Source organism: Chrysoperla carnea, chromosome 5 (assembly GCF_905475395.1).
Source record: "Chrysoperla carnea chromosome 5, inChrCarn1.1, whole genome shotgun sequence".
Taxonomy (NCBI): domain Eukaryota; kingdom Metazoa; phylum Arthropoda; class Insecta; order Neuroptera; family Chrysopidae; genus Chrysoperla; species Chrysoperla carnea.
The window spans coordinates 43,831,763-43,858,430 of record NC_058341.1 but is presented as its reverse complement, the minus strand read 5'-3'; the positions used below and the strand labels follow the sequence as shown (position 1 = coordinate 43,858,430).

At 29.0% G+C, this 26,668-nt stretch overlaps 4 protein-coding genes across 4 annotated transcripts; 3 read left to right on the top strand and 1 right to left on the bottom strand.

The window, feature by feature from the left end:
• The first annotated feature begins 1,398 nt into the window (after nt 1-1,398).
• LOC123301799 lies at nt 1,399-3,846 on the top strand. Its single transcript, XM_044884700.1, has 3 exons — nt 1,399-1,777; nt 2,624-2,911; nt 3,528-3,846. Exons 1-3 carry the CDS (start codon nt 1,602-1,604, stop codon nt 3,820-3,822), a joined length of 759 nt encoding a protein of 252 aa, XP_044740635.1. The 5' UTR covers nt 1,399-1,601; the 3' UTR covers nt 3,823-3,846.
• An 8,445-nt stretch (nt 3,847-12,291) lies between these two features.
• Nucleotides 12,292-13,764, top strand: LOC123301802 (cuticle protein 1). Its single transcript, XM_044884704.1, has 3 exons — nt 12,292-12,402; nt 13,285-13,426; nt 13,495-13,764. Exons 1-3 carry the CDS (start codon nt 12,391-12,393, stop codon nt 13,677-13,679), a joined length of 339 nt encoding a protein of 112 aa, XP_044740639.1. The 5' UTR covers nt 12,292-12,390; the 3' UTR covers nt 13,680-13,764.
• Nucleotides 13,765-16,009: 2,245 nt separating this feature from the next.
• On the bottom strand, nt 16,010-19,784 carry LOC123301793 (SWI/SNF-related matrix-associated actin-dependent regulator of chromatin subfamily B member 1). Its single transcript, XM_044884692.1, has 4 exons — nt 19,635-19,784; nt 19,226-19,576; nt 18,308-18,667; nt 16,010-17,754 (listed from the first exon to the last, which is right to left on the bottom strand). The coding sequence occupies exons 1-4, from the start codon at nt 19,713-19,715 to the stop codon at nt 17,431-17,433; spliced, it is 1,116 nt and encodes a 371-aa protein (XP_044740627.1). The 5' UTR covers nt 19,716-19,784; the 3' UTR covers nt 16,010-17,430.
• Nucleotides 19,785-19,847: 63 nt separating this feature from the next.
• On the top strand, nt 19,848-25,342 carry LOC123301791. The gene is made up of 9 exons (XM_044884690.1): nt 19,848-19,989; nt 20,122-20,313; nt 20,579-20,641; nt 21,068-21,196; nt 21,553-21,729; nt 23,032-23,266; nt 23,368-23,737; nt 24,169-24,340; nt 25,048-25,342. Exons 2-9 carry the CDS (start codon nt 20,125-20,127, stop codon nt 25,225-25,227), a joined length of 1,515 nt encoding a protein of 504 aa, XP_044740625.1. The 5' UTR covers nt 19,848-19,989; nt 20,122-20,124; the 3' UTR covers nt 25,228-25,342.
• The last annotated feature ends 1,326 nt before the right edge of the window (nt 25,343-26,668 follow it).

The following is a 26,668-nucleotide window of genomic DNA, read 5'->3' as shown; positions in this document are numbered from 1 at the left end:
AGATAATCTGAACGTCCAGTTTTGTGAAATAAAATAAAATCTGTGATTTCCCATAAATCAAGGTTAAAATGTTTTTTTTTCTTCAGTTCTCTGAAGGCCCCTAAAAATTGAACTGGTTAATTATGATATAATAATGGACAACTATGCCAAGTTTCATTAAATTCTGAATGCAAAGTCTATTACCGATTGAGTACTACCTTCGGTAGTAATAATGAGTAAATTTTAAAATAAATAATTCTCAAACTACGCAAATGATTATTAATCTTTGATAAAATTGTCCGAAATATTAAAGTGTTTTATTATAATGAACCTACTTGAAATAGAGTAAAATTTGAACATAATTATTTTTTAGCTAACTATAATCTTTAATTCCACCCTTGTTTACTTGTATTCTATATAGCCGTTAAGTCTAACAAAGTAAGTGGGTTGATGAGGGCCATTTTCCACTCATACACTCGAAAAAAAAGTTTTGATTTTCAATATTTATTGAATGCGTTTATATTCTTAAAGATATGTATTTATTTATTATGCGAGATCTGTCCGATAAATAATATTGTAAGTTTTAGAAATTATTATCAAGAAAGAGAGTATTTAGCCCTTCTTTGTACATGTTTGTTATTATTTTTATCTTTGAAGGATTTTTTTTTTACGAAACGTATATTGAACCAAAATAAATAAATACTCATATACAAGCTTATAATAAGTAGAATCACTGAGAGTCAAAGTTAAGATCGTTTATGAAACGCTTCGTAAAAAAAAATAACTAACTACTTTTTTCGAGTGTGTGATGGACGGAAAATGTCCCTTATCAATCCACCCACCTCCTTTTATCTCGCTTTCGTTCTATAAGGTTTAATTAAAACTCTTTTGTGAAAATTAAGGCTACCTGTGAATTTTCTTATACTAATTCTTCATATTCTCGCTTCTGGACCTTATTCACCTGAATATTTTCAAATAAAAAACGTTATATAATGAGACCTATAAATTTGTATGCTATAGTACCCTGTTGAAATCACGTCTTCTACATCAACGTGTTCTTCGTTTTCATGCTAAAATTATTTGGTTCCATCGCTTTTAGCTTAATTTTGGGGATGAACTTAAATCCACTTATCTCTTAAATCCACTGAGAAATTTTCTCTCACCATTTACGGACATTTTTTACAAACCGGGAAAAATGAAAAATTCTCTCTTAAATCTTCTCAACAATATAATTTTTGTACAGTTCATGATTCCGGTATTTAAACTAGTAAGTTAAGACTTGGGAAATTGTAGGCTACGCTTTTATGCTAAGTAACTTAGAAATTATGTTTGAACAAAAAATCATTTTTTTGTGACGATTACTATAATTTTTTTCTTTTTTTTTTTAGAATATTCAACGAATAACAATAAACAATTTATTAAAAGTCCAACAAAGTCAACATGGACAAAAACAAAATGAATATATTTTAGAATTATATAAAACACTGTTCATATTAATTACAACAAATCATAGCAATAATAACTTATTACAATATGCTATACAAATATTTACAAAAGGTCAAAATAGTTCTTCATCAACAATTAATAAATATTGTACTGATTGTTTATTAACAATTAAAAATATGATACATCCAATTCTACCAACTTTATATTTACCAAATAAAAATGTTAAAAATGAGAATGGTCATCATCAGTTTAATTTATTCATCAATGATAATACGGGATTGAACAAGATTGATAAACATAATGAAAATCCAGGACGTATTGATGAAAATAATGAAAATCCACCAATAATAGGGTAACTAAACCAAAATATATTGTAAAAAACTTATCTCTGGGCAAAATCTACATTAGTGTGGGCATGTAAGGGCACAGCACTGCTGAAACTTCAATAGGGGAACTGAAACAGTGCCCCGAGTCGAGACCTCTTCTGGCAGGAGATGGAAGAGAGTATTATCTCTTGTATAAGAAAAAAATTTGTGTTTAGCGGGCGGACTAAGCAGGAGTGGGCTTAACGAACTTAGCGAACGGACTAAGCGTAGTATAGTTATTAACGAATTGGAACTGCAGGTTAATTAAGATCAATAATCGCTGATCAATAGTTACAATTAAATAAATTGTAGGTGAAACGAAGTTCACTGGGTCATCTAGTTAAGAATAGAAACGATTTTTTTTCTCAATAATAATTATAGTACAATTTTTTTTTAATCACTTTCCTTGTTTCGTGACTCAAGAATTTAAAAGTAAACATAGTTTTGAATATTACTGCGAGTATATGCCATGACTGTTTTTACAAGCTATAAGATGGGAATAAAAAGTTTTTGATCAACAAAATACTGTTATCTTTACTTTGCATTTCCACATTATTAATTTTCCAAATTTGTTTTTGCCCCGAGGCCTTTTCAGCTTTACCTTCGATACTGGCATGATGATAACTATGAAAAAGTCCCGACGGTTGGAAAATCCTCAAAAACAATTTTTTTACATCGTGTTTTTTGCTATTTTGCAGGTTCTTTCATTCATTGTAATTTTGTAACAAAACAAAAAAAGAGTATAAATATACAAGGCCCTAACCCGAAAATTTTCCAGAGTTAAGACTTTTTGAATGCTAAAGTACATTTTTATGATTTAATGACCCTTTTAGGAGTAATGATGAATATTATGTAAATCCACGTCGTACTAGTGAAAGTGTACGAAGTAAAGATGATAATGAAGATAATGTAATAACACTAAGCGATGATGATAATGAAATGATTGTTGATAAAGATGCTGAAATATTGGAAAAATTAAAAAGATTGGAAAGTGTTGAGGAACTTGATGAAACTATCATTGAAGATAGTAATGATCAATCAATATCGAAATTAACAACGCAAACAATAACAATTGATGATCAACCAAAACCAGGAACGTCTTCTTCAACGATAACAATAAGGTATGTTCTAAATTTTTAGGCTTCCATTAAAAAATGGTATAAGTTAAAAAGTCTTATAATTATGTATATTTTGTTCAGTTATAATGAAATTTGAATATAAGGCATAAAAAATGAGTTTGAGTTCGTAAATGAACAACTTCGGTCAATTGGTTCTTAACCGTTAAAGATGGAACAAGTTTATATGTAAAAAATGTACCCTTAAAAAAATAAACAACTTTTCATAATCATAATTACTCGTGAGGGCGCAAATTAGGACATATCTTTGGTGTCTATTTTCTCCAGAACTATAAAAGATAGGGAATTGAAATTTTTCCGGTAGCAACAATTAGTGATCTTGTGAAAAACTCTAGAAAACGGCAAAAAATTCTAGACAATACTTTCAAAAATGGCGACCGAAATGCCGCCATAATCGTGTCGGTTTTTTAAACTTTTCCAATTTATTAAAAATAATGCAAATACTGTCATTCAATACTTTCTATTCAGAGTAATACAACAATTAACTCAGTTAATTATATGTTTTCACTTGTTTAAGTTAATTAACCACATATTTTTGCCAAAAAATCTTTTATTTAATAAATTTTTTTAATATTAACGTAATATAATTTATTTTCCATAGTGACGAATACCATGTTAACGATCGGTTACAACAAAAACCAGGAACTTCATCAACTATATTATCAACAATAACAATTGATGATGCTGTTCAACAAAAGACTATTTCAACATCGCAAACAATAACAATTGATGGGGATGAAAATGTATCGAAAAAAGAATCCTCGCCTGTAGTGATAATTAATGATCAAGAAAATTCGCAATTATCGTCAGTATCGGTTGTGAATGATAATGATAATGAAGAAATTATAAACGAAAATATGATGATTACAACTTTTGTTAATATTTCAAATATTTAAATAAATAAATAAATTTTTATTTATACCGGGTGTTTTTTTTAGTTGACATATACGTGAAACTCGAAACATTTGTGCCTGAAACATTTTTTTATAAACCGAATAGTTTAGTTGATATAAACAAAAATCTAGCTTGATTTAATAGCAAGTAGTTATTGATAGCAAAATTTTAAGCTTTTTGTGCGTTTTTTCATTCAATTTGAACAAAAATAGTCTATAGAAAAACAAACCACTTTTATTGAATTTATTGGAAAATTTTTGAAAAGAGTGCTTAAATTCCTCAGAATCCTAAACTGTATGGTTGGCTAAAAAATGTTCCGAACAAAAAATATTACCTTTTTAATCAATAACAACTTTAATATAATTATTACCAATAATGGAGTAGAGTGAGCTTTTCATTGAGTTTGAAAATCAAGTCAAGTTTAATGTCTGCGTAGGACGTAATACACCCAAAATTTAACGTTTATACACCCAAAATATTTTGCTTGAAGCATTTTTATCGATAAAACTTATTTTTCTAGTTTCAATCATATGTCAACTTAAAAAAACACCTGTGTATACTCATTGGTAAAATTAACCGCTTTTTTACTTGTTGTTTTAATGTAATCATTATTTAGAGATAATTGTTTACAAAGCAAAGACTTCACTTTGAGAGAAACTAAAATTATAAATATAAATCCAGGTATCAATTTATTGGACCAACTGTACAAATCAAGATCCGTGGTTATTGGCCAACCACCAACTAATGGCCAATATTAATGATAAATGTATTTATATTTCGAAAATCAAACGATAAATATACAAACTAACAAGTGAAAACAAACAATTGACTAAGTTAATTGTTGAAATACCATGTATAGACAGTGCTGATTACTCTGTCACATTACACATACATACATGTCACACATATATAACTGATATAGCAATAACATACATTATACAATTTGCGCTCTCATGGGTAAACAGTGATGTTTACGAAAAAATGTTTCAAACAAAAGTTGTCAGCACGCTATAAAAATTTCAGTTTGATATCTTTTCGTTTTTAAGTAATCGTGATGAGAGTCGGGCAGACAGACGAAAGACGGACAGACAACCGGAAATGAACTAATTAGATGATTCTATGAACACCTATACCAAAATTTTGTTCGTAGCATCAATATTTTTAAGCGATACAAACTTGGGACTAAACTTAATATACTATGTATATTTCATATATACATGGTATAAAAACGGTAGATCGGATAGGTATGCCGAGTCGCGCTCTGTGAATTAAAGTTTTTAATAAAGTAGTCCTCTGTATCATTGTCATAAGGACCCAATTACCCTTAAGTATGTAGTGTACCTAAAAGAATATAGACAGCCTTGCTAATGTACCTGTCCTTAAAATTGGAGAAAATGATTTCTTTTTTTAACAACCGAACCAAAAAGAGGGGTGTTATAAGTTTGACCAATATATATGTCAGTCTGTGGTATCGTAGCTCCTAAACGAATGAACCGATTTTGATTTTTTTTAAAGGTAATTGAATCGAGAATGTTCTTAGCTATGTTTCAAGAAAATCGGTCCAGTTTAGAGAGAGCTATATAAATATATAAATAATTAATAATAACTATAAATAAACCACAATAAGAAGCTTATTATTTGAAATATTGTCGCTCAAATATATCCGATCTCTATACAATCTTAAACAAAAGAAAAATTAAATTATTTAATTTTAATATTGCACCATTTTAATAGTTTCCAAATTCGAACAGCGTGGCCTTGCTTCTGTTTAATGTTTTATACCACGCCCTGTCGAACAATACATCACAAAGTTGATTGTTTTTTAACAAAAAAAAAAAAAAAAAATCACTTAATTAACAGCAAAACAGTATGATTAAGTTTCCTAAAATGGCATATAGTACATATAAAGACGCATAATTTTATAATATTTTCTATCTTAATTAATTGAAAACATTTCCTTACGATATTATTAATTAAACATCGTATTTTTTTGATTGGGAACTTACATCGTATCATTTAACTTCAGTATTCTGAAAATATGAATATAAATTCCTCGTTTGCTAATTGATGTAATCATAAATATTAAACCATTGGCTACAATTTCCTTGTATGTTAATTGATATATTCAAAATCTTAAACCATTTTTACCATTTTATTTTTTTCGTCATTATGTGTTTTTATTATTTTAACAGTTTGGACTACCTACTTAAACAATGCGGGTTTGATTACTTATGTGATAATACCTGTATTTGTTACATCATATTTCTACATTATCTAACTATCTTTGCTTTACTAAAGTCTAAAAATACAAATTTTTTTTCTCATTCTCAAGAGAAATGTATCATGTTTAGACACCAACTCAAATATTTGTAATTTAACACACGTAGGTTGCTATAAAAATAGGTATGTCATTTCGGGCGTTTTTATGGAAAAAATATATTTAAAAAATTGTTAAAAACTACAAAACAAAAATCAGGAAGATATTTCAGCTATTTTATAAGCGTACATTGAATGTCATTTTATTTTTAATAATCATAATTTTAAATAAATTATAGTTATTGAAATCAAAATTTGTATACAAAAATGTTAATTATAATAACACCTTAAAAAGTGTGTATCAAAATTCAAAACTCATACGACTTTCATATATTTATTACCGGAAGAAAGCGTGAAACTGCTTATTAGAGCGTTGCAGATTCTGGAGGTATTCGAAAATACAAAATATGAGGAACGAGGTCTAATGACCATTTCATATCTTGGAGACTTTCAGGGAGCTTAAAAACTAAAATTTTCTTTAATAACGAATGTTACGTGTATTTGATCGATCAGAAGCAAAATTTTATTGCAATTCCCTAAAAAGTTTTGAGGGAATTCCGGCTATTTTCCATCTGGAAATCAAGGCTTTTTGATTAAAGTATACCAAAGTATACAAATCAGTCTAAATGATTTCATACTTCATATGTTTCATAATCAACTTTCTCCAGAACTAACTAATCAATAATCAAAGAAGTGGAAGGGTACGTCGAAATAATCATTGGCGCCCAGACCCCCTCCGCGAAGCTACAGTCGTCGTTTTGTATGTATTCTTACTTTTATTTTATTTAAATAAATGAAAAACTTCATACATGGTATATATTATACACTAGTTAAATATTATGTAGATCATTAAAGTTAATAACATACATAAAAACATGAAACTCTTTAATTATTCATAATATTAAGTACCTATCATTATGATATCTTAAAATGTAATTTAAAGAATAATCTAGTTACTTGAGATCAGTTTTTCATGTATAGTACAGGTTGAGGAGTTTCATATTAAAAAAATGAAAAATAGTAGTTTTTAAGAAAAAATATTTTGGAAAAAACTCAAAAACTCGGATTGTAGGAAGTTATTTGAAAAAATCGGAAAGGTGCGAAAAATCGGTTTATTGTAAAAGCAAAAATGGAAAAAGCATTTTAATAAAAAAACAAGAAGTAAAAAGTTGTAATGCTAAAAAACTTTTACGAGAAAACACGATTTTATCCCGAAAAAGTATTTTGCCGTTTTATTTTCTCTGCTTGTATGACTCGCAGAAAATCCATTCGGGGATCAAATTGCAGCTTTCAGTGGTATTTGTAAAAACAAATTTCGTCGCCAAATAATATTAAGTTACCGCACAATTTTCGAAAATGCAAAGATAGGTGCTTCGGAAAAGCCGTGAGCGATCAGTAACGAATCATCCTACGACAATTAAAAAAAAGCGTTTTCTTCATTAGTAGTCGCCGAACAACCTGTACGATCGAGATAATTATTTATCTCGTATAGATTCATTCTGAAATCGTGAAAACACATTTACACACACTTTCGCATTTTCTTTGTTAAGAGTTGCCCTACAATCTCTGCATAATTATTTATCTCAGATGCATTATGAAACACAAAGAAAAACGGGAATTTACGAACTGTAACAGTTGATCGACATAACACTGGACCCGTCCCGTTTCTTTGCGTTTTCGATTTTATCATGCATCTACGAGCTTCATAATTATGCAGAGATTGTAGGCCAACTCTTAATGAAGAAAATGATTTTTTTCTGTCACGTATTTTTCCATTTTCGCAATTTATGCAAAAACTTTATATTATTTTGCGACGAAAATTTTTTACAAAAAAATACCATTAAAAACTACAATTTGAGCCTTGATCGAATTTCCTGCGAGTCACACAAGCCAATAAATTAATCGTTAATATTGAGGTATTTTGCGTCGCACATACTGCACTAGTAGTAGTTGATGTATAATATATGTAAGTATTATGTATGTATAGTATGTGACACTTCCCGATGTTATATTGATACATATAATAACCTTCGTACTTACCTTCAATGACCTTGTCTCCATACTCGAATATGCATTATTAAGAAACAGCAAACCTCACCTTATTATGGAATTTTTAAAGTTCATTAAAACATCGATCGCACTTGCTTCTTTTTATTGTTTATGTGGTCAATTGTTGTCGTTTAAACAATGTCTAGTTATTATTGTTTTAAAATTAATTACTAATTAAAACAATAGCTATAGATGGTGTTTACTTCATTCAATTTGTATGTAACAATGCATTTAAAAAATATTTTTAGAAGGCAATTTCTAAGAATTCACTTATTCTAGATTTAAAATAAGATTTCGATTATTAAAGTTTATGTTCGATTTTAAAGAATAACATTAGGCAGTACATTGAGCTATGTTTTAAAGTTACCTGTAACTGTAAAGTAGGGCCTTAATTTATAATTTGCCTTAATATCTGTCTGAAAAATTACACTGGGGGGGGGGGGGATATTATATTTGAATGGAATACTTTTGGCCAATATTATCTAATGAATATCAGAATCATAGTCTAAGAGTCAGTAATCGATAGATTTATTGTATTTTAACAAATCCTATATTTTCATCAATTACTAACATACCTGAGATGGAGACTCAATTTAGTTTGGAATCCGTTTCTTAAAGAGTCTTTTAACCATTATTGTTACTCTGAACAAAAATAAAACTAATATCCAACAAAAAGAAAAATTTATTTTACAACCCATCAGAAATGCTTATTTTGATCTGAATAATTTACAATATTCTGACAAATTTGAAATTTACATTATTTTTAAGTAAATAATCTTCTAAGCTAGTAATATTATAGATCCGGAATGGCGAAAGAGATCTAGATACTTAGGCTACTTAATGAGCACTTACTTGGTTAAATTTTTACTTATTTGTAACTTGAGTGATTATAGAAATTGTCGGTCAGTGTCATGTATAGAGTAAAGGACGAAAATATACGGTTTTGTTAAAATACGCATAGTTTGCTGATCACTATGTGGCAGCCCAGTTTAATAGGGGTGGCAGCTTTAATGTTTTGGACCGGAGTATCCAGTTTTTTGGCCATTTTCACAATAGTCTATGGTAGACGCATGTAAAAAAAGTATAATTTTCTAAAAACTAGAGTTAATTATATTTATTATTTTTAATGACATTTTTTAATTCAAAACTGTGATAATATGAATAATTTGTCAAGAATATATTGTTCGCAAAAGTACAAAGATCAAAAAAAGGTACTCTCAGATTTTAGTTTCATGGATAGTATACACTCCAATAACTTTTGATATGAATTTCTCCTTATTTATCATACCGGAAACGTCGCTCATGCCTCCGGGAGATGTTATAACTATAAAACGTCGGAGACCGATACTTAAGCTAATTGATATTAATAACATTATTTTAAACTTTGGCATTATGCATTTACAGAAGGACAAACAAAAAATGAAATTTGATAATCTGATGACAAAAAAAGATAAAATCATTTTTATAATTTATTACGTAACTAATTAACATTTATTATCAAATTCACTTGGTCCTTAAAATATTTTATATGTATTATTATGAATATTATAGATAAATTTTTTATAAATTTGCCTTTGGAATTTTATAACTAGTTTCATTTATATGTAATACATATTATTGTTACGGATGAATAATTACCTGCCACGAGAAACAAATGGCATTGACTAAAGTAATATGTTACAACAATGCAAAAAAAGGCAATATAAGTAACATTATTTGAAAATTTTACTTTCCAGAAAAATATTTTAATTCTTATTACCAAACGAAATTTTTAACATTTCTGAAACACCCACGTAAATTTATTCATACAGGGTGAGTTGTGAACACGCGTCAAGATCATGAAACTGGTTATTTAAGAGCACCTAGTTACAGACCTAGATTTAGAAATTTTCCGCCCCTAAGTATAGTAGTGAAAATTGCCGCCCCTTCCACATTAAAACTTCTTCAATGGTGAAATAATTTTGATACGAAAAGTTTTTCAATCAATAAAATGCTCCTTTCTAAAAGAAGATTATTTTCGATATAGAAACTTATCGAATATTCGATATTAGGCCAATATCGAGACTTGTATAAATCGATTATTTTATCTATTCAAACATTTTCCACTTATAATGTTAGAACGCGTGCCAACGAAATAGACCAGAATTTCAATTCAGACGAATAAAACAATTTTTCAAAGTTTTCGCCAAAATTACGTACTTACTCTATCTGCATGATAAATCCGTGCCTGCCTTCTTATTAATTTGTCTACCTACTTTTAATTTTTAAAAACTATTGTTATATTTATCAAGTTTATATTTTTCTATATGTTATAATACTTAATAGAAAATTAAAAAAATTTATGATATAAATTTTTACGTTGTTATTTTTTACTTTATTAGGTATGATTGATGAAATTTTGAAAAAAATTTTACCAATTTAATCGTTAAACTTTTGAAAATTACCTTACCAGAAAAAGTTAGTTATTATTTTATAAAATTTTAGCATTGCTAGAAGAAAATTTATCATCTCTTAAGAAAGTTTTAAAAAATTGGGAGCACTTTTTTGTTTTCTAATGGGATAAATATCGTTATCTAGAATAATTTTTATCAAAAAAATACAAAAATCGAGTGACTTTTTCGAATAGATGAGGAATTTCTATCGAACAAAATCGAATATAAAGGATAATATCTTCAGTCCATGCAGAAACTTTTTCTTCAATTATAAATTCCAAAATTTTGGGTCTATGAATTATAAGGGGGTAATTAGATCCCCAAAAAAATAAGTATAACAAGCTCATTTACCGTTAGGGACGTATTTAATATCTGCAGAATCTCTCCGAAATCAATAGTTTTTACAAGAAGTGGACTTTCTTTAATATCGCCTAAAATTGTAAACAAAGCGCCAAATTTTTATGTTTTCTTCAAGTAAGCCAAAGGTCCACTAGTCATTGCCATCCAGTGTCAGTCGGCAATCAAACTAGCTAAAAAGTAAAAAGCATAAAAATTATAAAATTGTTAATTACTCAAAAATTCTAATAGAAAGTTCATATTACAAAATATCGCACTTTAAAAATTATTGAGTTTTAGACAAAAGTTTTGGAGGAAAAATTTTTTAGTTGGTAAATTTTTTCATAAGATAGTTTTCTTACATTTTCGAGATAAAAACCGATTTTTTTCACAAATGGCTGATTTTAGCGTTTAATCTTGATTTTATTCGACTCAAATGCAAAATAACTTATAAATCGATATCAGACACTTCACTTTTCGAAGAGCCTACGTGTTCGTCAGACCTTCGAATTGCATACTCCCTATAAACATTTTTCCACATCCGCAATCGTTTCGAACTCATCGGATTCCGCATTATGAATAAATAGGAGCTTCAAACAAAATTTAATGAAATAATTTTTATGCTTACAAATTAAATTTTGACTGTAGTATAATGAAAGTTGCGGGAAAATTTTCAAGGAGTTTTTCACCTCGTTAATTTAAAATAGCTTCTTTAATTAGTTTAAACAGGTAGTTTTATTGAAAGATTAGGATGATTTATTATCCCAAGTTTGCAATAATTTAGCAAATATGCAAAAACCTAAAAAAATGGATAATTGGTAATAAATAATACATATACCTTGAATAAATTAAACGACAATTAAGTTAATAAATTAATTAAGATGAATAAATTAGAGCATATATTCCAATAAAAATTAAAAATAAATATTCTAATCAATTTTTTTCTGATGTCCACTATAATCTGAATTAATGCACAATAATTAGATCAACATTCTTATTTACCGATAAAGACGTAAAATTTTATAATCAAGGTTCTCCAGTTTACTTACTTTACATTATAGCTTAGCAAATAATATAACTAAATGCTTAATAGTATTTAAAAAATAATTAGGAGTGTCCGACCCATATTAAAATTATAATACATCTGAATATTTAAATTACGAAAAATGCAAATTGCCGTTAGAAATTGTAACAGAGAGGAAAAAAAATATTGTACTGGACACTGGAGGTGTTTTGTATGTGATGAAAGAAAACAAAATAATAACACTACACACATCGACGTTTTTTGTTTTGTTTGGATTCACTTTTTTCAATTTCCTTAAAGGCGTGGTCTATTTACAATTAAATATAAATATGCCGATTGTTAGTATCAGAAATCAGAATTAACAGTGCATTTGTTTTAAGCAGTTTAAGGAATTGCAAAGTACAATAATCAAAATGAACCAATTGGTAAGAATTTATTTACAACAATTAACATTTATGCAATTCAAGTTGCATAACTTATTGTTGGATAAAAGTGTTTCTTGAAAATTTGAATTTCTTGGGAAGAACGTTGAATAAAACCTAGTTGGTTTTCAAGATATCTTTTCATTAGAGCCCATAGAGGTTCTAGACTTCAGAATTATTGGAATATTCAAACAATTCTAAGGACTCTGGCCAGGAAAGGAACAGCAGCGAATCATTGGAAAGCCAATAAACGCAACTAAGTAGAAGAGTATGATTGAATATCAAATCAATTATACCCAATTGGCACTATCAGAAATTGGCCAAATGACGTGATCGGGATAATTTTGACAACTCTTTGATCTTTTGGAAGCCAATACCTGCGCCTGAAGTGAAAGTGGAATAAAATTGAAGTCTCAAATCCTACCTCTTCTATTCATTTGACGCATTGAGTACATTCTTGCTATTTTATTTACTCCTCTGGATTTTGTATTAGAAAAGACTCAACAGCGAGTTTTTCGGAAGCCAATAGAACTTCTGTCGGCTCTGATTAGAAAAACAACATTTTGGAAACTAAATTACGTTAATTTAAGCTTCTTCTTATTTTTGTATAGTATTTTTAATTTTCGAAAAAAAAATCTCTGTAATGAAATCCAATCTAAACTTTGGATTTTTCGTGAGTATCTGAAAATCATGCTTTAATTATCTTGGAATTCCGATCCTATTATCTTTTCGATAATATAAATTTAAAATTTAAATAAATCTACAAATTTTCAGTAGACTTTGCGGGATAATTTCCAAGGATGACCGGAGATGGAAAATCTGTATAACATTATCGTTTTTCTTTGAAGAAAAATTTGTTTTATTCAACAAAATATATCTTTACAGGTAATTTTAACTGTAGTTGCTTTCATCGCTTGTGCTTATGGCCAAGCTGCCCAATATCCAGCAGGTTTAAATCCAGCTTTATGCCCAGGCTATCCAAACTGTGACAATGCATTGTTAGCTTTATATTCAACTGGAGCTATTCGTAAGTGCTTTTATTTGCCTTAATATTTTTTCAATCATAATAAATAATTTTTATAATTTTAATTATAGCCGCTCCACCACTCCAAGCTCCAGCTGCAAGATATCCAGCCGGTGTACCAGCAGCAGCTTGTCCAAATTATCCATACTGTAATGTAGGAGCTCCAGAAAGTGCTTTACCACTCCCAGGTTTTACTCAACGATTATACCCAGCAGGAGTACCAGCAGCAGCTTGCCCCAACTATCCATTATGTTAAATTTGTTAAGACTGCTATTTGTTTAGACACCGATTAATTGTTTTGCACTAGTTTCCAATGTTATTCAGTTTTTATTAATTTGTTACAAAAAAAAACTTTAAAAAATAAATTAAAAATTTGTTTAAAAATTTAATTTTGTTTATTATTTTTGTATGGTTACTTGTTGAAATGTCGAAAATCGAAAACCCTATATTGGTTCTCAAGATATTTAAATAGCAGTTTTGTATGATTAATTGGTTTTATTTTCATTTAATATGAAATATGACCAAGGTATTCCACGGAACTCTGAAAATTTGATGGTGAAAAGTTGAATTTCTAATACTAAATTTAAATTTTTTTTACAAATTACTTATGGTTACTATTTTCTTTATTATTGTACTGAAATTATAAACATGGACTTAGACACAAGCCTTTATAAGTTCTGCATTATATAATATTCCAAAACAGAGACCGTTGAAGTGTAAAATGCTATAAATACAATATTTAATGAAACACACTGTCTGTGCTTTGGGATATTACGTCTAAAATATTATAAAAATAAAATATTTATTAAAAACTTGATGAAGTATATAAAAGATTAAATATGATTTTATCAAATACAAATTGTAACAAATAGGTTCCCATCAAAATAAAACATAAAAGGCCATAAAAGCATGGTTCTGAAGCCATTTGTTTTTATGTACACTCTAAGTCAAAATAAACGCGAAAGTTGAACCATTCTAAGTGATATTACTATAACAGTACACTTAATTTACATATAATGTTATAGCTATAATAGAATGATAAAACACGTACACTTGAATAAAATTTACGAAAACTATCATTTTTTTTCAATATTAGTTCACTAAACGTCTAGAGTGGGAATTTAGAATGAAATATTACGGTAACGAATACCAGAGACGATTCCTAATTTAAAAAAAATCTATACGCTTTTAAAATAAAAAGTATCTATTAGTCAAAATAAACGCAAAACTTAAACCATCCTAGTGTTACTTTATAACTATCAACCTTTTAGAATGGTATAACACGTGCATTTTTTGTGACACAGAGTGTAATACATACCAATAGGTAAGAGGATTTATTTCCCTATACCCGGACCCTTATCTAATACTATTCTTGCAAATATCTTTACCTTCTTCAAAGTATTTTACTAAATCAGGGCCTTTTTTTATTTTGATTCATTTTTTGTTACTTTCTACGATTCTATTATAATGAAGTATAATTAATTAAGCTTACGTTTTATTTACATTTACGATAAAAATTATTTATTAATACAAAGAAAATTTAGTACCAAAATTATGTTTCGGTTATTTATACTCTGGTTTTAAACTTTCTTTAATAATTTTAAATCTGTAAAATTCCAACTCACTCAATTTTTTCGCGACCAAACATTTCTCATAGGAGTTGTGGCAGATAAACCTCATAAAAATACAAACCGCCGTTTAAAATTACCCACTGACCTTGAATATTTGGGTCATTATTTGCGAAAAATTTCGATTCTAATTGTTATTCTGAAATATAAGTTTAAGAAAAATAAAACTTTAATTTTTCTAAGGTTTTGTTGAAAATGAACTAAATAGTTTGTAACGCTCAGAAATATTGATGCTAGGAACAAATTTTTTTTATAGGTGTTCATAAAATCAAATTATTAACCCATTCCCGTTTATTTGCCCGCCTGTCCGTCCGTAAACGCGATAACTAAAAAACGAAAAGTGATATCAAGTAAAAAGTGAGTTTGAGCTCTTTAATGAGCAACATAAGTCAACCGGGTCAACTTGTAATTAAATTAACAAACATCAACTCTTCTAATTTATTAAAAATAATCCAAGCACTGGTATTCAATACTGTCTATACAGAGTATTTAAACAGTTAACTCAGTCAATTGTTCATTTTCACTTGTTTTTATTAGATCTTTTGCAAACATACCATTGATTTAGGAATAAATGAACACAATTTGCAAACGTTGTTGTGATGTAAATTTTACAAAAGGTTTAAAATTTTTTTAGGTTTATCTCTTGAATATACAGAAGTATGTCCATATCTAGAACTAATTACTGTACATACAAATATCAAATTTTAAAATAATTCTACATAGACGTTGATACAAATAATAATAATTTACAGTTACCAGAAAATTATTTAACAAATTAAGTCTTCAATCAAGTGATAAAAATATAATTGTCAACAATAATTGATTAAAACATGACTTAGAATGGAAATAATGTTTTATTCGAAATATTTAAAATATCTTGTTTTAATTAACCTTGGAACAATTATAACAATGTCTCCTCTCGTTTTTATGAATTTTACTTGAATAACTTGTACATATTTCAATTATTACATCATATTATTATACAAAAGAAACTGATCAATTGCTACAGGCAATATTGCTTCGGGTCTTTTGACATTAATTATCATCTCAGTTTGAAATTCAATTTACATATAATTAAAATACTATTACCATATCATGTTTATAATTTTATCAGGGCTGGCATCGAACAATTACCTAATTCATTTTTTACATGTTTAGAAAACTTCAAACATAGTGAAGATAATCAGAGTACCGAATCACTATGGCGCGAAAACGAATAAGTCAATGGACTTGTTGGCACGCGAGGGGTCGTTTTACCTGAGCCTGTATTTCCTATTTCAAAATGCTCCGTAATTAAAAAAATTAAGCAGTTGCTGCGAAGAATTTTTACATTGATTATTGTGACTTGGCCAAGGGCCTTTGTCAACTAAGTTTTGCCTAACCATAGCTATTTGACTATGCTCTGAGTAGGATACAATTGAACATATTAGCGAATTTTTTTGATAGAAAATTGTTGATTTATTATATCGCATTCCTATGATACTATTTACTATTTCTAGCATGGTTATTTGATAAATATTGTAAATTCAAACTTCAAATGGGGTGGCCAGGAAAATAAAACACAGCTATTACGAACTCTGCCATTTTTCTTTATATGTATCAAATTTTCCTGGAATGTGTGTTGCTCCTCGTTAGTTTGTAGAATTTATTTCAAGAAATTTTTCGACAATTCCATGATTATATCAAAAGATCTATGATAATTTCAGTACCATATGATATGTGAACAATACGGTAATTACTTGATTTACCTCGGATCCTGATAAAAATCATTTGCTACGGGTAAATCATACCCAAAAATTAGAATTTTGTGACAAACAATTATATCTTTAGAGACCTGAATCAGGTCTTTCCTGACATGATTGTTCAAAATGTTGTCTTAAGTCTCAAAATGAGTGTTCAAAATGTTGGCACGTTTATATTGAAATAGGGGATACTTGGTAGATTGTGACATGTCACATACACCAAATTAGATTAAAAAATGTATATTTTACAATGTAAAAACTAATGAAAATACATACAAATATTTTATATACGAAAAAACTAATAATATTGTAAATATTGTACAAATTTAAATTCAAATTAAGAAAACTACACGCTTATTCCGACTTTCTCAATCTATAAAAATTTTCTTTTAAATCTAATAATCCGAGTGCCAGCGATGCTGAGTTTCTAGTTTAAGATAGATGGAAGAAATATGAAGTATATACTTAAGTTCTATCGAAATTGGAAATTTTAATCGTAATAGAATGGCGAATTGCCATTAAGATGTATGAAATTCATCACTGGCTTTCGGAATACAATTATATAAGTAAATTAATTTAATTTTTTGAACGAATTTTGTGAAAAGTAAACACATTACTGTTTACTTTTCCTCTTATCTCACCAACCCGGCGTCGTATTTGCCAGACGTCGCATACGTCTTGTATTACGATCTTGATCACGGATTTTCTTCTCCATTTCAGCATCAGTTAATGTTTCTAAGAATGGTGACCATTGATCTGCTTCACTGGGTGGTCGAAATGGTACCTCAACTGTTGGTAATGGTGCTTCACTGAATGCATACGTACGTTGATGCCAAGATAATTGTCCACGAATCGAGTATGCAATTGCTGTTACAAATTCACCACCTAAACCCATTTCAGCACAAAATTGCATTGCAAATTGTTCGGGATTATTGTTTTTATCTGACATATCCCATTCAACCTAAAAAGAACAACATCGTCAGCAAAATTATTAAAGGTATATTGGTAATGTAGTTTTATTTCGCTATTTTAATGTTCCCTGCCATTTGTTGAAGACAAACCTTATCGACACTTTCGCTCCCTTGGTAGAGAGTGTTTAGGATGTACAACACATGGTAAAGAGTGTAAAAGAAATAACTCTACTTTCCATTACAAAAATCAAACAAATTTTCCGATTTGCATGATTCCAAGTTTCTTGACAGATTTGTAATCAATCTGTCTGAATCGACTCGGGCAAAATGTAGAATTAAATATATGTTTAATGAATGTTTGTTATATTGTAATTAGCACTTAAGAGTAAAATTCAACTTTATTTAAAAACGAGTGAAAACATGGCAGCCTTTTGTCTGCCATTTGGTTTTTATTTCGAAAGTATTTTCGAGAATTTTTCACAAGACCACTAGTTGAAGCTACTTATATATACAGGGTACAAAAAACCTAAACAATGATTCTGCGAGTCACGTGGAAAGTAGCGATCACAGCTAATTAACGAAATAAAAAAAAATTTTAATTACCTGATCGACCAAAGAAGTATTTCCAACATGAATATTCAATTTAATAATAACTCTTTGATCAGTTTGCTCTTCTAAAATGGCTGGTGGATCACTTGGAAAAGCTTCTAATTGTTGACGTATAGCTGCTGCAATGGCCGGTACAAATGTTAAAGGATTTAAATCTAAATCATCACATAACACTTCTGCAAATTGTTCTGGTGTTATTAAAGTCTCATTTTTATTCCATGTAAAAGTATCACGAAGTTTTTGTCCTTCAATTTCCATATCCAAACGAATTGGAACTAATAATTCGAGTTGAGATGCATTATCAACAAATACACCGGGATCCGTATCGTCGAAGCATAAAGGAAATGTACGAACCTGGTAACAAAATCAATATTGAAATTAATTAATCGTTATACCTATTGTTAGACCTGGAGCCAGGAGCTGTATTTCAGGAGACAATCATTTCAGAACGGCTAAATTGGGCGCTCTTATGGGTAAGCTATTTGTCATTATACGGAAAATCGTACAGAAAAAGAAAACTTATTCCGCATTCGTAAACAAAATTGTGTGTGAAATTCGTGCGAATTGTCTATAACGCACTCGAGTGGTAAAAGCATTCGCTTGTTACTACTTCTAGCTCCACTCTATGTGAGTGCTTGACAATTTATCACAATTGTTACCACAATTTAATATTCTAAGATGATTATATATCACAATGTATAAAATTTTTTGTAGAACGTAGCGGAGCGGATTCGCGTTAAAGCAGAATAATCTACCTTCGAAATAATTTGATTTGATATTGGTAAAATTTATTATCCCAAACGCATTTTGTGACAGTAACAAATTTCACTATCGTAATCGTTTCTCACCTTGTTACGAATACATTAGCACATTGGATAGAGAATTTTTAAATAAAATCCAAAAAGCACTTACTTTTTTGGCAGCCACTCGGTTTCTGTTAATTGGTGTTGGTTGTGGAACTGCATCCAAATGACTGGAATTTGGTAATGATGGAACCCATGGCTGTTGTTTTCTGGTTTTACTCTCGCGCGGTGTTGGTAATTCTGTTGTATGTACCGAAACAGCTTTATACTTTTCATCGTTTCCATCTATAATATCTTCCACTTCAGATGCTCGTAATAGTGATACACTGCTTGCTAAAACGTGATTTGTTAATCCTAAATCAACTAATTTCTTTCGTTCTTCGTTCGTTATAGATCTTCTAAACATTCCAGGGTACTTTTTATATAGTGATCCTCGAAAGAGGCGAAGATAATTTCCAACCTAAACAATTTGAATAGTAGTATTTCTCAGATATTAATAAATAAAACAAATTTTTTACCTCTGATCCAACACAATAATATTCCCCATTTTCTTCAAGCTGAAAACTTATTGGTTTATCTCCAAATGAACGTAGAGTCATTTTTTCTTTGAATAAAATAAAATGCCGATATTTAAATTGGTATCAAACGCAAGTAATCTTCTTGTGACAATTCCGCATATACAATGAAGTGAATAACAAACGGTTTATGCTGTGAAGCTAGATTCGTTAAACATTTGGACAAGTCACAAGTTTGTAACTTTTCTCAAAACAAATAAAAAAATATCTTTCAGTCGTAATATAAATAGTTCCAATTAATTAAAATATTATCAAAAAAAGGCATAAATGACTAGTTAAGCTTTAAGTTTATTTTGAAGTAAGTGTATTTTTTAAAAGATTATATTATTAAAGAAATATTCCTTAAAGATTATAATTTATTTAACGGCATTGTGCTTCAATGACATTGTGATTAGTGCATGAAACTTAAAGATTATTATCTTTTTGATAGATAATGGGAAACCACCATTCCCATAAGAACTCGAAGGAACACAAAGGAGATAAAGTTGATGGTGTTCCTCATCCAGCACCGGATAATATATCAACTACATCATCAAAAAAGGGTATTTCAAGAACGCCATCAGGTACTGACATTCAAGATCGAACACCTTCACAATTAATTCCTGTTGAGAATTTAGCAAAGGTATTAAAATCATGTTAGATAAGATCATGTATTTAATTTCATTGTTTGCATAAATGTGTCATATGTTGTTGATAAAGAATTTTGTGAGTGAAATCATCTAAAATTTCATCAAAATATGTATAATAAATGTTTTAGGGATAATATTTTATATGGTTGGTATTTCATTTTCTATAACATTTTTAAACTATATGGCGGTATTTAAAAATAAATATCTATTAATAGTTAAAATGATAAATTATATTATTTTGTTTTCTTTTTTGCAAAGATATTATTGCAAAAATCACAAGAAGAGGATGCAGTTAATGGAATCACGAAAGGTGCTTTTGCTGTAAGTTATTTTTATTCTCTTCAAATAGTAGATTTAAACAGAATTGAAGATGACTCGCCTTTAAAGAAAATACGATATCGAATTTTTTTTATAGATCTATAGAAATAGAAAGTTCGCCATCAATCCAATTTTAAATCGTAATCATTCCCTTCCTTAATTTAACTTGTATCTAGTCTCAAACGACGTATTTCGTTTAAATCTTAATTTTTTTGCTCCTTACTTTTTTTTGTCCAAAACACGGTTTTGCTTATAATTTGTAACAAAGAAGCCGTGGTTTTACAAATTTTTTTTTGGTACCATCGTATTTAGTGCATTTTTTTAATATAAAAATAGTAATAAACTGGCCTCATTAATTTTCTGATGGAAAAAAGTTTATCCGGCTCGCCTTAAAGATTTATAAAACAATATAATTTCAATTATTTCCAGCGATGGGTTTTTCCAAAATATCGCGATTTTGCTGAAAGATTATTTCTTCATTTACATGAACAAGCCAGGGCTAAAACCGTTCATTTAGGAGTTATAGCCTTTAAACAACAATGTGAAAAATTTTTATCGGTAATTATAACGAAGATACAGTAGAACCTCGATAAGTTAAAGGGAAATGTTAAAAAGTTGAAATTATAATTTTCAACCTGAAGAGGATTTATGTTAGGCTATACACACACCAGAAGCAACTAGCTAGGTGACAAAGCAACATATAACTACGATTATTAGTCTCAGGTACTTAGTACCTTCAGTCTGTTTTCGTCTTAAGAAACTGTAAAGACTTATTTTCTAAAAAGTAGATTTTTCTCCATCAAGTTAAACTACTGAGACTCTTTATAGACGTTTTTACATCATCAATGTTTGATTATCGAGATTCTACTGTACTTAAAAAAATATTTAAAAAAATTAAGGAATAAATTGTTTAGATAATGGATGACGATACAATTCGAGAAGCATACGTTTATATGTATGCGGAGAGAGCATCGGAGGATGCTGGTGGTAAAAATAGGGAAATTAGACAATCGAATGTTAGACTTCTACTAATGACATGCTATAGAATAGCAATGGACCATTATAGCGAAGGTCCCCAAACCTGTATTCTTGTAAGTATCAATTTAAAAAAGTTTTTTTTTTTAATTAAATTTATTTATGTATTAAATTTTCCTTTAATGCCATAAGGATGAGGATGAGGAAGATGAACATGAGGTAATTTGTAGAAATTTGCACATCCTTATTACACAAATTACACAATTGCACATAATTATCTAATTTTTAGTAAGGGTTGGTTTATCATTTCTATTAACTGTAATTAATGTTATTATATTTAACAAATATTTTGACTCATGTTAATAAATTGTTGAGTATTGTTTCCAATAAAGAGGTGAATGGAAACATGTGTTGAGTTAGGAAGGGAATCACACTAGCTACATTTGATGACTGATTGCATATTTTCTCAAATATTGTCCAAAATCCCAAACGAAGAACGATATCTCTAAAAGAGAATTTAATTTCAATCGATTTTAGGCAATTTCTTAGACAATATTTGTCTAATCAGAGTGTCTATTGCCACCCACCACGGATATCCGTACCTGTAATTTATATAACTAATATATAATATATTCGTGTTTATAATTTCAAACAAGGATACCCGAAAATATACAGTTGGAGTCACGGATTGAGAATTTACTCCCACATGATCTTATCTTGTTATCCACGGGCTAGAAATGTCTTTATGGGGTCGAGTTACCACGGCTCTATGGATTTTTTGACCCTTGCGTTTACCCTGTGTGAAATTAAAGTCACGCTGGCAGTAGCACCACTCTTGTCTAATAGTAAAATGAACTGGAATTTTTTTACTTCCAGATCTTAAGATCTAATTTATACTAGAAAATCCAAAAACACGAGAGCCATACGTATAAAATATCTTTACTTTGAATCTAATTACTACCCTCCATTGCCTCTTATTTAAGTGGGAGGGGGATTTATTACTCCAATAATACAAAAATAGACTAGAAATCCAGACCAATCGAAATGGGTATCAGAAGAAAGATAATTTAATTACGAAAATAATGGTAAAGTTTTGCGTGAAAAAAACCATTCATGGAAAAATTTATTAATTTAATTTAAGCCATGAACACTTCGATAGAAAAACTACGATAGGCATGTTTAAAATCCAATAAAATTTCACAAAAAATATGTCTCATCTGTTAATCAGATGAGTGAAGATCGACCTTATAATGACTTGTACTATATTATTGAATCTTTCGACATCGCACAAACTTGAAAATAGCAATTTACAATAATAGCGCTCAGACATCCAGATATCTGACCGAAGAATTATTTATATGCTTAGCTTTCGGATAGAAAACATGTTATCTAATCAATTATTATATTTGTTTAATTAGATACATAGAACTTTAAACTCCATAGTTGAATCCTGCTTTCATTCTAAACAATCACTGTCTGCTCAATATGTACTGCATTGGATTGAAGCAAATTGTCCAAGAATATTATTACCATTACATAGATTTGCTGTTCACTCATTAACAACTGCCTATCGAGTGCTTGAAGTTGATGAAGCACCGTATGGTTTGGAACTTGCGACACCAGTTTTAGACAAGGCACCTTTATTTTCACAAGGTATTTAATAATTTTAATTTTAATAAAATCAGTCAGACTCCCAATAAGTGTATTTTTTGACAAAATAATATTGTTAACAAATTTTTTTATTATAATTATAGGGTCTTCAAAAGGTGATCGTTTAATGCCTGTATCCCAAGCGTGGTTGTTAGCTTCCGCATTAAATCCATTATATTCACGTCCACAAAGTATACCAAATAATGGTTCATCAGCATTTTTATCGAGTCACGCATTTTTAGCAAAATTACTCTGTACAGTACCGTCTCATTGGATTTTATTATACAATTCTGATTTACACGGTCAAGGAACTAATCGATTTTTACATCACGTGTTAGGATACCGAGGTCCTACCTTGACTATACTACGAGCTGAAGAAGGTAATGTTTATTGTATTGCATGTCCATGTGAATGGCGGGAAACACATTTGTATTGGGGTACAGAAGAATGTGCAATATTTCAACTATTACCTAAGTAAGTAATTTGAATTATACTTTTTTATATTCATAACATTCCATGATTTTCTGAAAATGTCCTTGATTTTTTTCGCATCCTTGAAAATGTGTATTTTTGTACTTAAAAACGAGTATGTTAAATTTTTCACCTTTTTTTTATCTCGATCTAATAGCATTTTGAAGCTACGGAAAGAAATCTTTTTTATCCGGTCATGTATCTGTTACTGCAAATTATCAACTGTAAATGTCAACTGTCTTTGCATTCTGTAAACATACATGGTGTCTTTATAAGTGTAAATTTAAAATAAATTAGTAAATTATTCTTTTTAATTAAAAAGTGTCCTTAAAAAACAATATTTTCAGTCTTGGAAATCCTTGAAATGGCCTTAATAGCACATATTTCACTTAATTCTCTTTCCTCTAACGTAATTTATATTTTCTATTTTATAGATTTTTACTAATTGAAAAAGGCCCAAAGATGTTGTTTTTAAATACAACAGTTCGAGGCTATCCCAAAGGTTTACGTGCTGGTAAAGATCCACGAAAACCAATTATTTCTATTCATGAAGGTTTTGATAAAATCGATTTTAAAGGAATTCCATATAATTTATTAGAGATTGAGGTACGTATTTAAAAACTTTTAAAATAATATATCGTTCTGTCAAAACAAAACCGGAAATTTTATATCAAATACTTTTAATTTTCGTTCAATCATCAATTTAAATTTTTTAATCTACGATATGGCCTTATTTGATGCAACATACTTTTGTCAGCATTTTTTTTCAGTCTTCCAATTATCAAATAAACAGGGGTAGGGATTTAATTTTCGAGTTAGTTTAACTTTTGGACAACCCATGATCAATAGATATATTGATATCTGTAGGAACTTAAGATAGGAGAGTAAAAATGTTGGAACTCTTGAACGATTCAATTGTTTGATTTAAGGAGCGATACATTAGTGACATCCTGTAATTAAATCGTTCAAGGTTAGGATATGTTCCATTCCTGATGTGACCGATTCAAATACATATGTTATAATTCTACTCCGATTCAATCCTTGCTATAGCAATGTATATTCTTATCCGACAGCAGCCGAAAAGCTCGCTTGGAGATTTAAAATTCAGAAAGATTTAATCTTCGGATGCCTATCCCTGCAAATAAATGAGCATTATATTATTTTTTCAGAGAGTTTGTGGTTCTTCCGGCCATTTTTAAACGGCCAGAACCATTTAACCTTCTAAATAAAAAAAATCTGAATAAAGATGCTAATTAATAAACTATCTGTTATCTAAATAAATTTTCTATAAAAATATTGAAAACAAATTATAGGTGTGGGGATGTGGTGATCAAGCACTTCGTGAAAAACAATTAGATATTAAAAATTGGCAAGTCAAAGAAGCTGAACGCCAAAGACAAGTAAAATTAAGTGCAGCAGACTGGTTAGATCATCCTGATCGTTATTTATTACAATTAGCTGGCCGTCCTAATTATAGTGATAAACAAAGTTAGTGTAGATTCTTGTTCATTTTGTTTTTAAAAAAAATTCAATACCAACTTAATTAGAGTACTTATAAAATCACAATAATATTCGTACTGTGATGTTTTTAAAAAGTATTTTTACAACATATACTTAATTTTTAATTTATTTTGTTTCATAAGTCAATTACCTTAATTTTCTTTCATTTTTAATTTGTTTTTAAAAAAAATAATTTGTACAAGTGATGCTCTGTTTATTGTAATTATTTAATTAATTTTAAGGTATATTTTAAAAATTTTGACTTGTGTTTTAAGCATTAACTTAATTAAAAATGAAAAAGCTCCATAAAATATCAGTTTAATTATTATAAAATTCATAATGCCTAAATTATTGAATTAATAATTTGCCTGATCTTTTACATACAGTCCGTTCTGTAAGCCATTTCGCATTTTACATCAATGATTATATACATTACATATGTACATATGTATACATTAAGCAATGTGTATATGAAAGATACTATTATTCATTATTTCATACACACATACATACACTCTAAGTCAATATAAACGCAAAAGTAAAATCATTCTAAGTGATATTACTATATCAGTACATGTAATTTACATATAATGCTATACCATATCACTTAGAATGGTGCATTTTTTGTGACACAGAGTGTACATACACTATTGGACTTCAAGCTGTATCGTAATTGAAGAGTGGGGATTTTGTGTTGCATACAATAATTTGGTATTACTTTCTCACACTCATTGATGTAGGATGTAAAATTATTTACAGAACGGATTGTATATGCCTAGTTACACAATTGTCCAAACTAGTTAAAATATGACAAAAATGGGCATTCATTTAATGGGCAGATGTCTAGATCATGGAAAAATAATTAGAAACCCTTCCAATTTTCCTGTTTAAGGTCAGACTTGTCTCGAATTAATGCAAAGCTTTGTTATGTCACTAGTAGCAACAATTATAAACTTAGCTAAAAATGTTAATAATATTTAGTAAAAAATTTAATAATTTATTTTTTATCCCTAATAAATTTTGTTTATAATAAAAGACAGAAAGTATAAATTAAACCACTTGCCCTTATAATAAAAGCATCACTTGGACACTTAAAAAGCATATTTCTGGACGCTTTTAAAATCAAACGCAATACTCTACTAAAGACTACGTTTACAACCGTCTAATTTCTAGAAATGAGATAAAGAAAATTGTAGAGAAAATTTAAAGTATTAAAAAACCTAATTCAGACTTCATTTATAGTTTCTTGAAGATAATCAAAAAGGTTCTGAGTCAAAAATGCTTTATTTATATACATTTATGTACTACTCAGGAGTTTAAGGCTGCAGCAATTAGTCATTTCTCTTCTTTTGAGTATTCTTTATGTTTTTGTTTCAGGCAGTATGTTAAAGATTATTCAAATAAAAAATATCATATATATTCTATCTTTGTCGA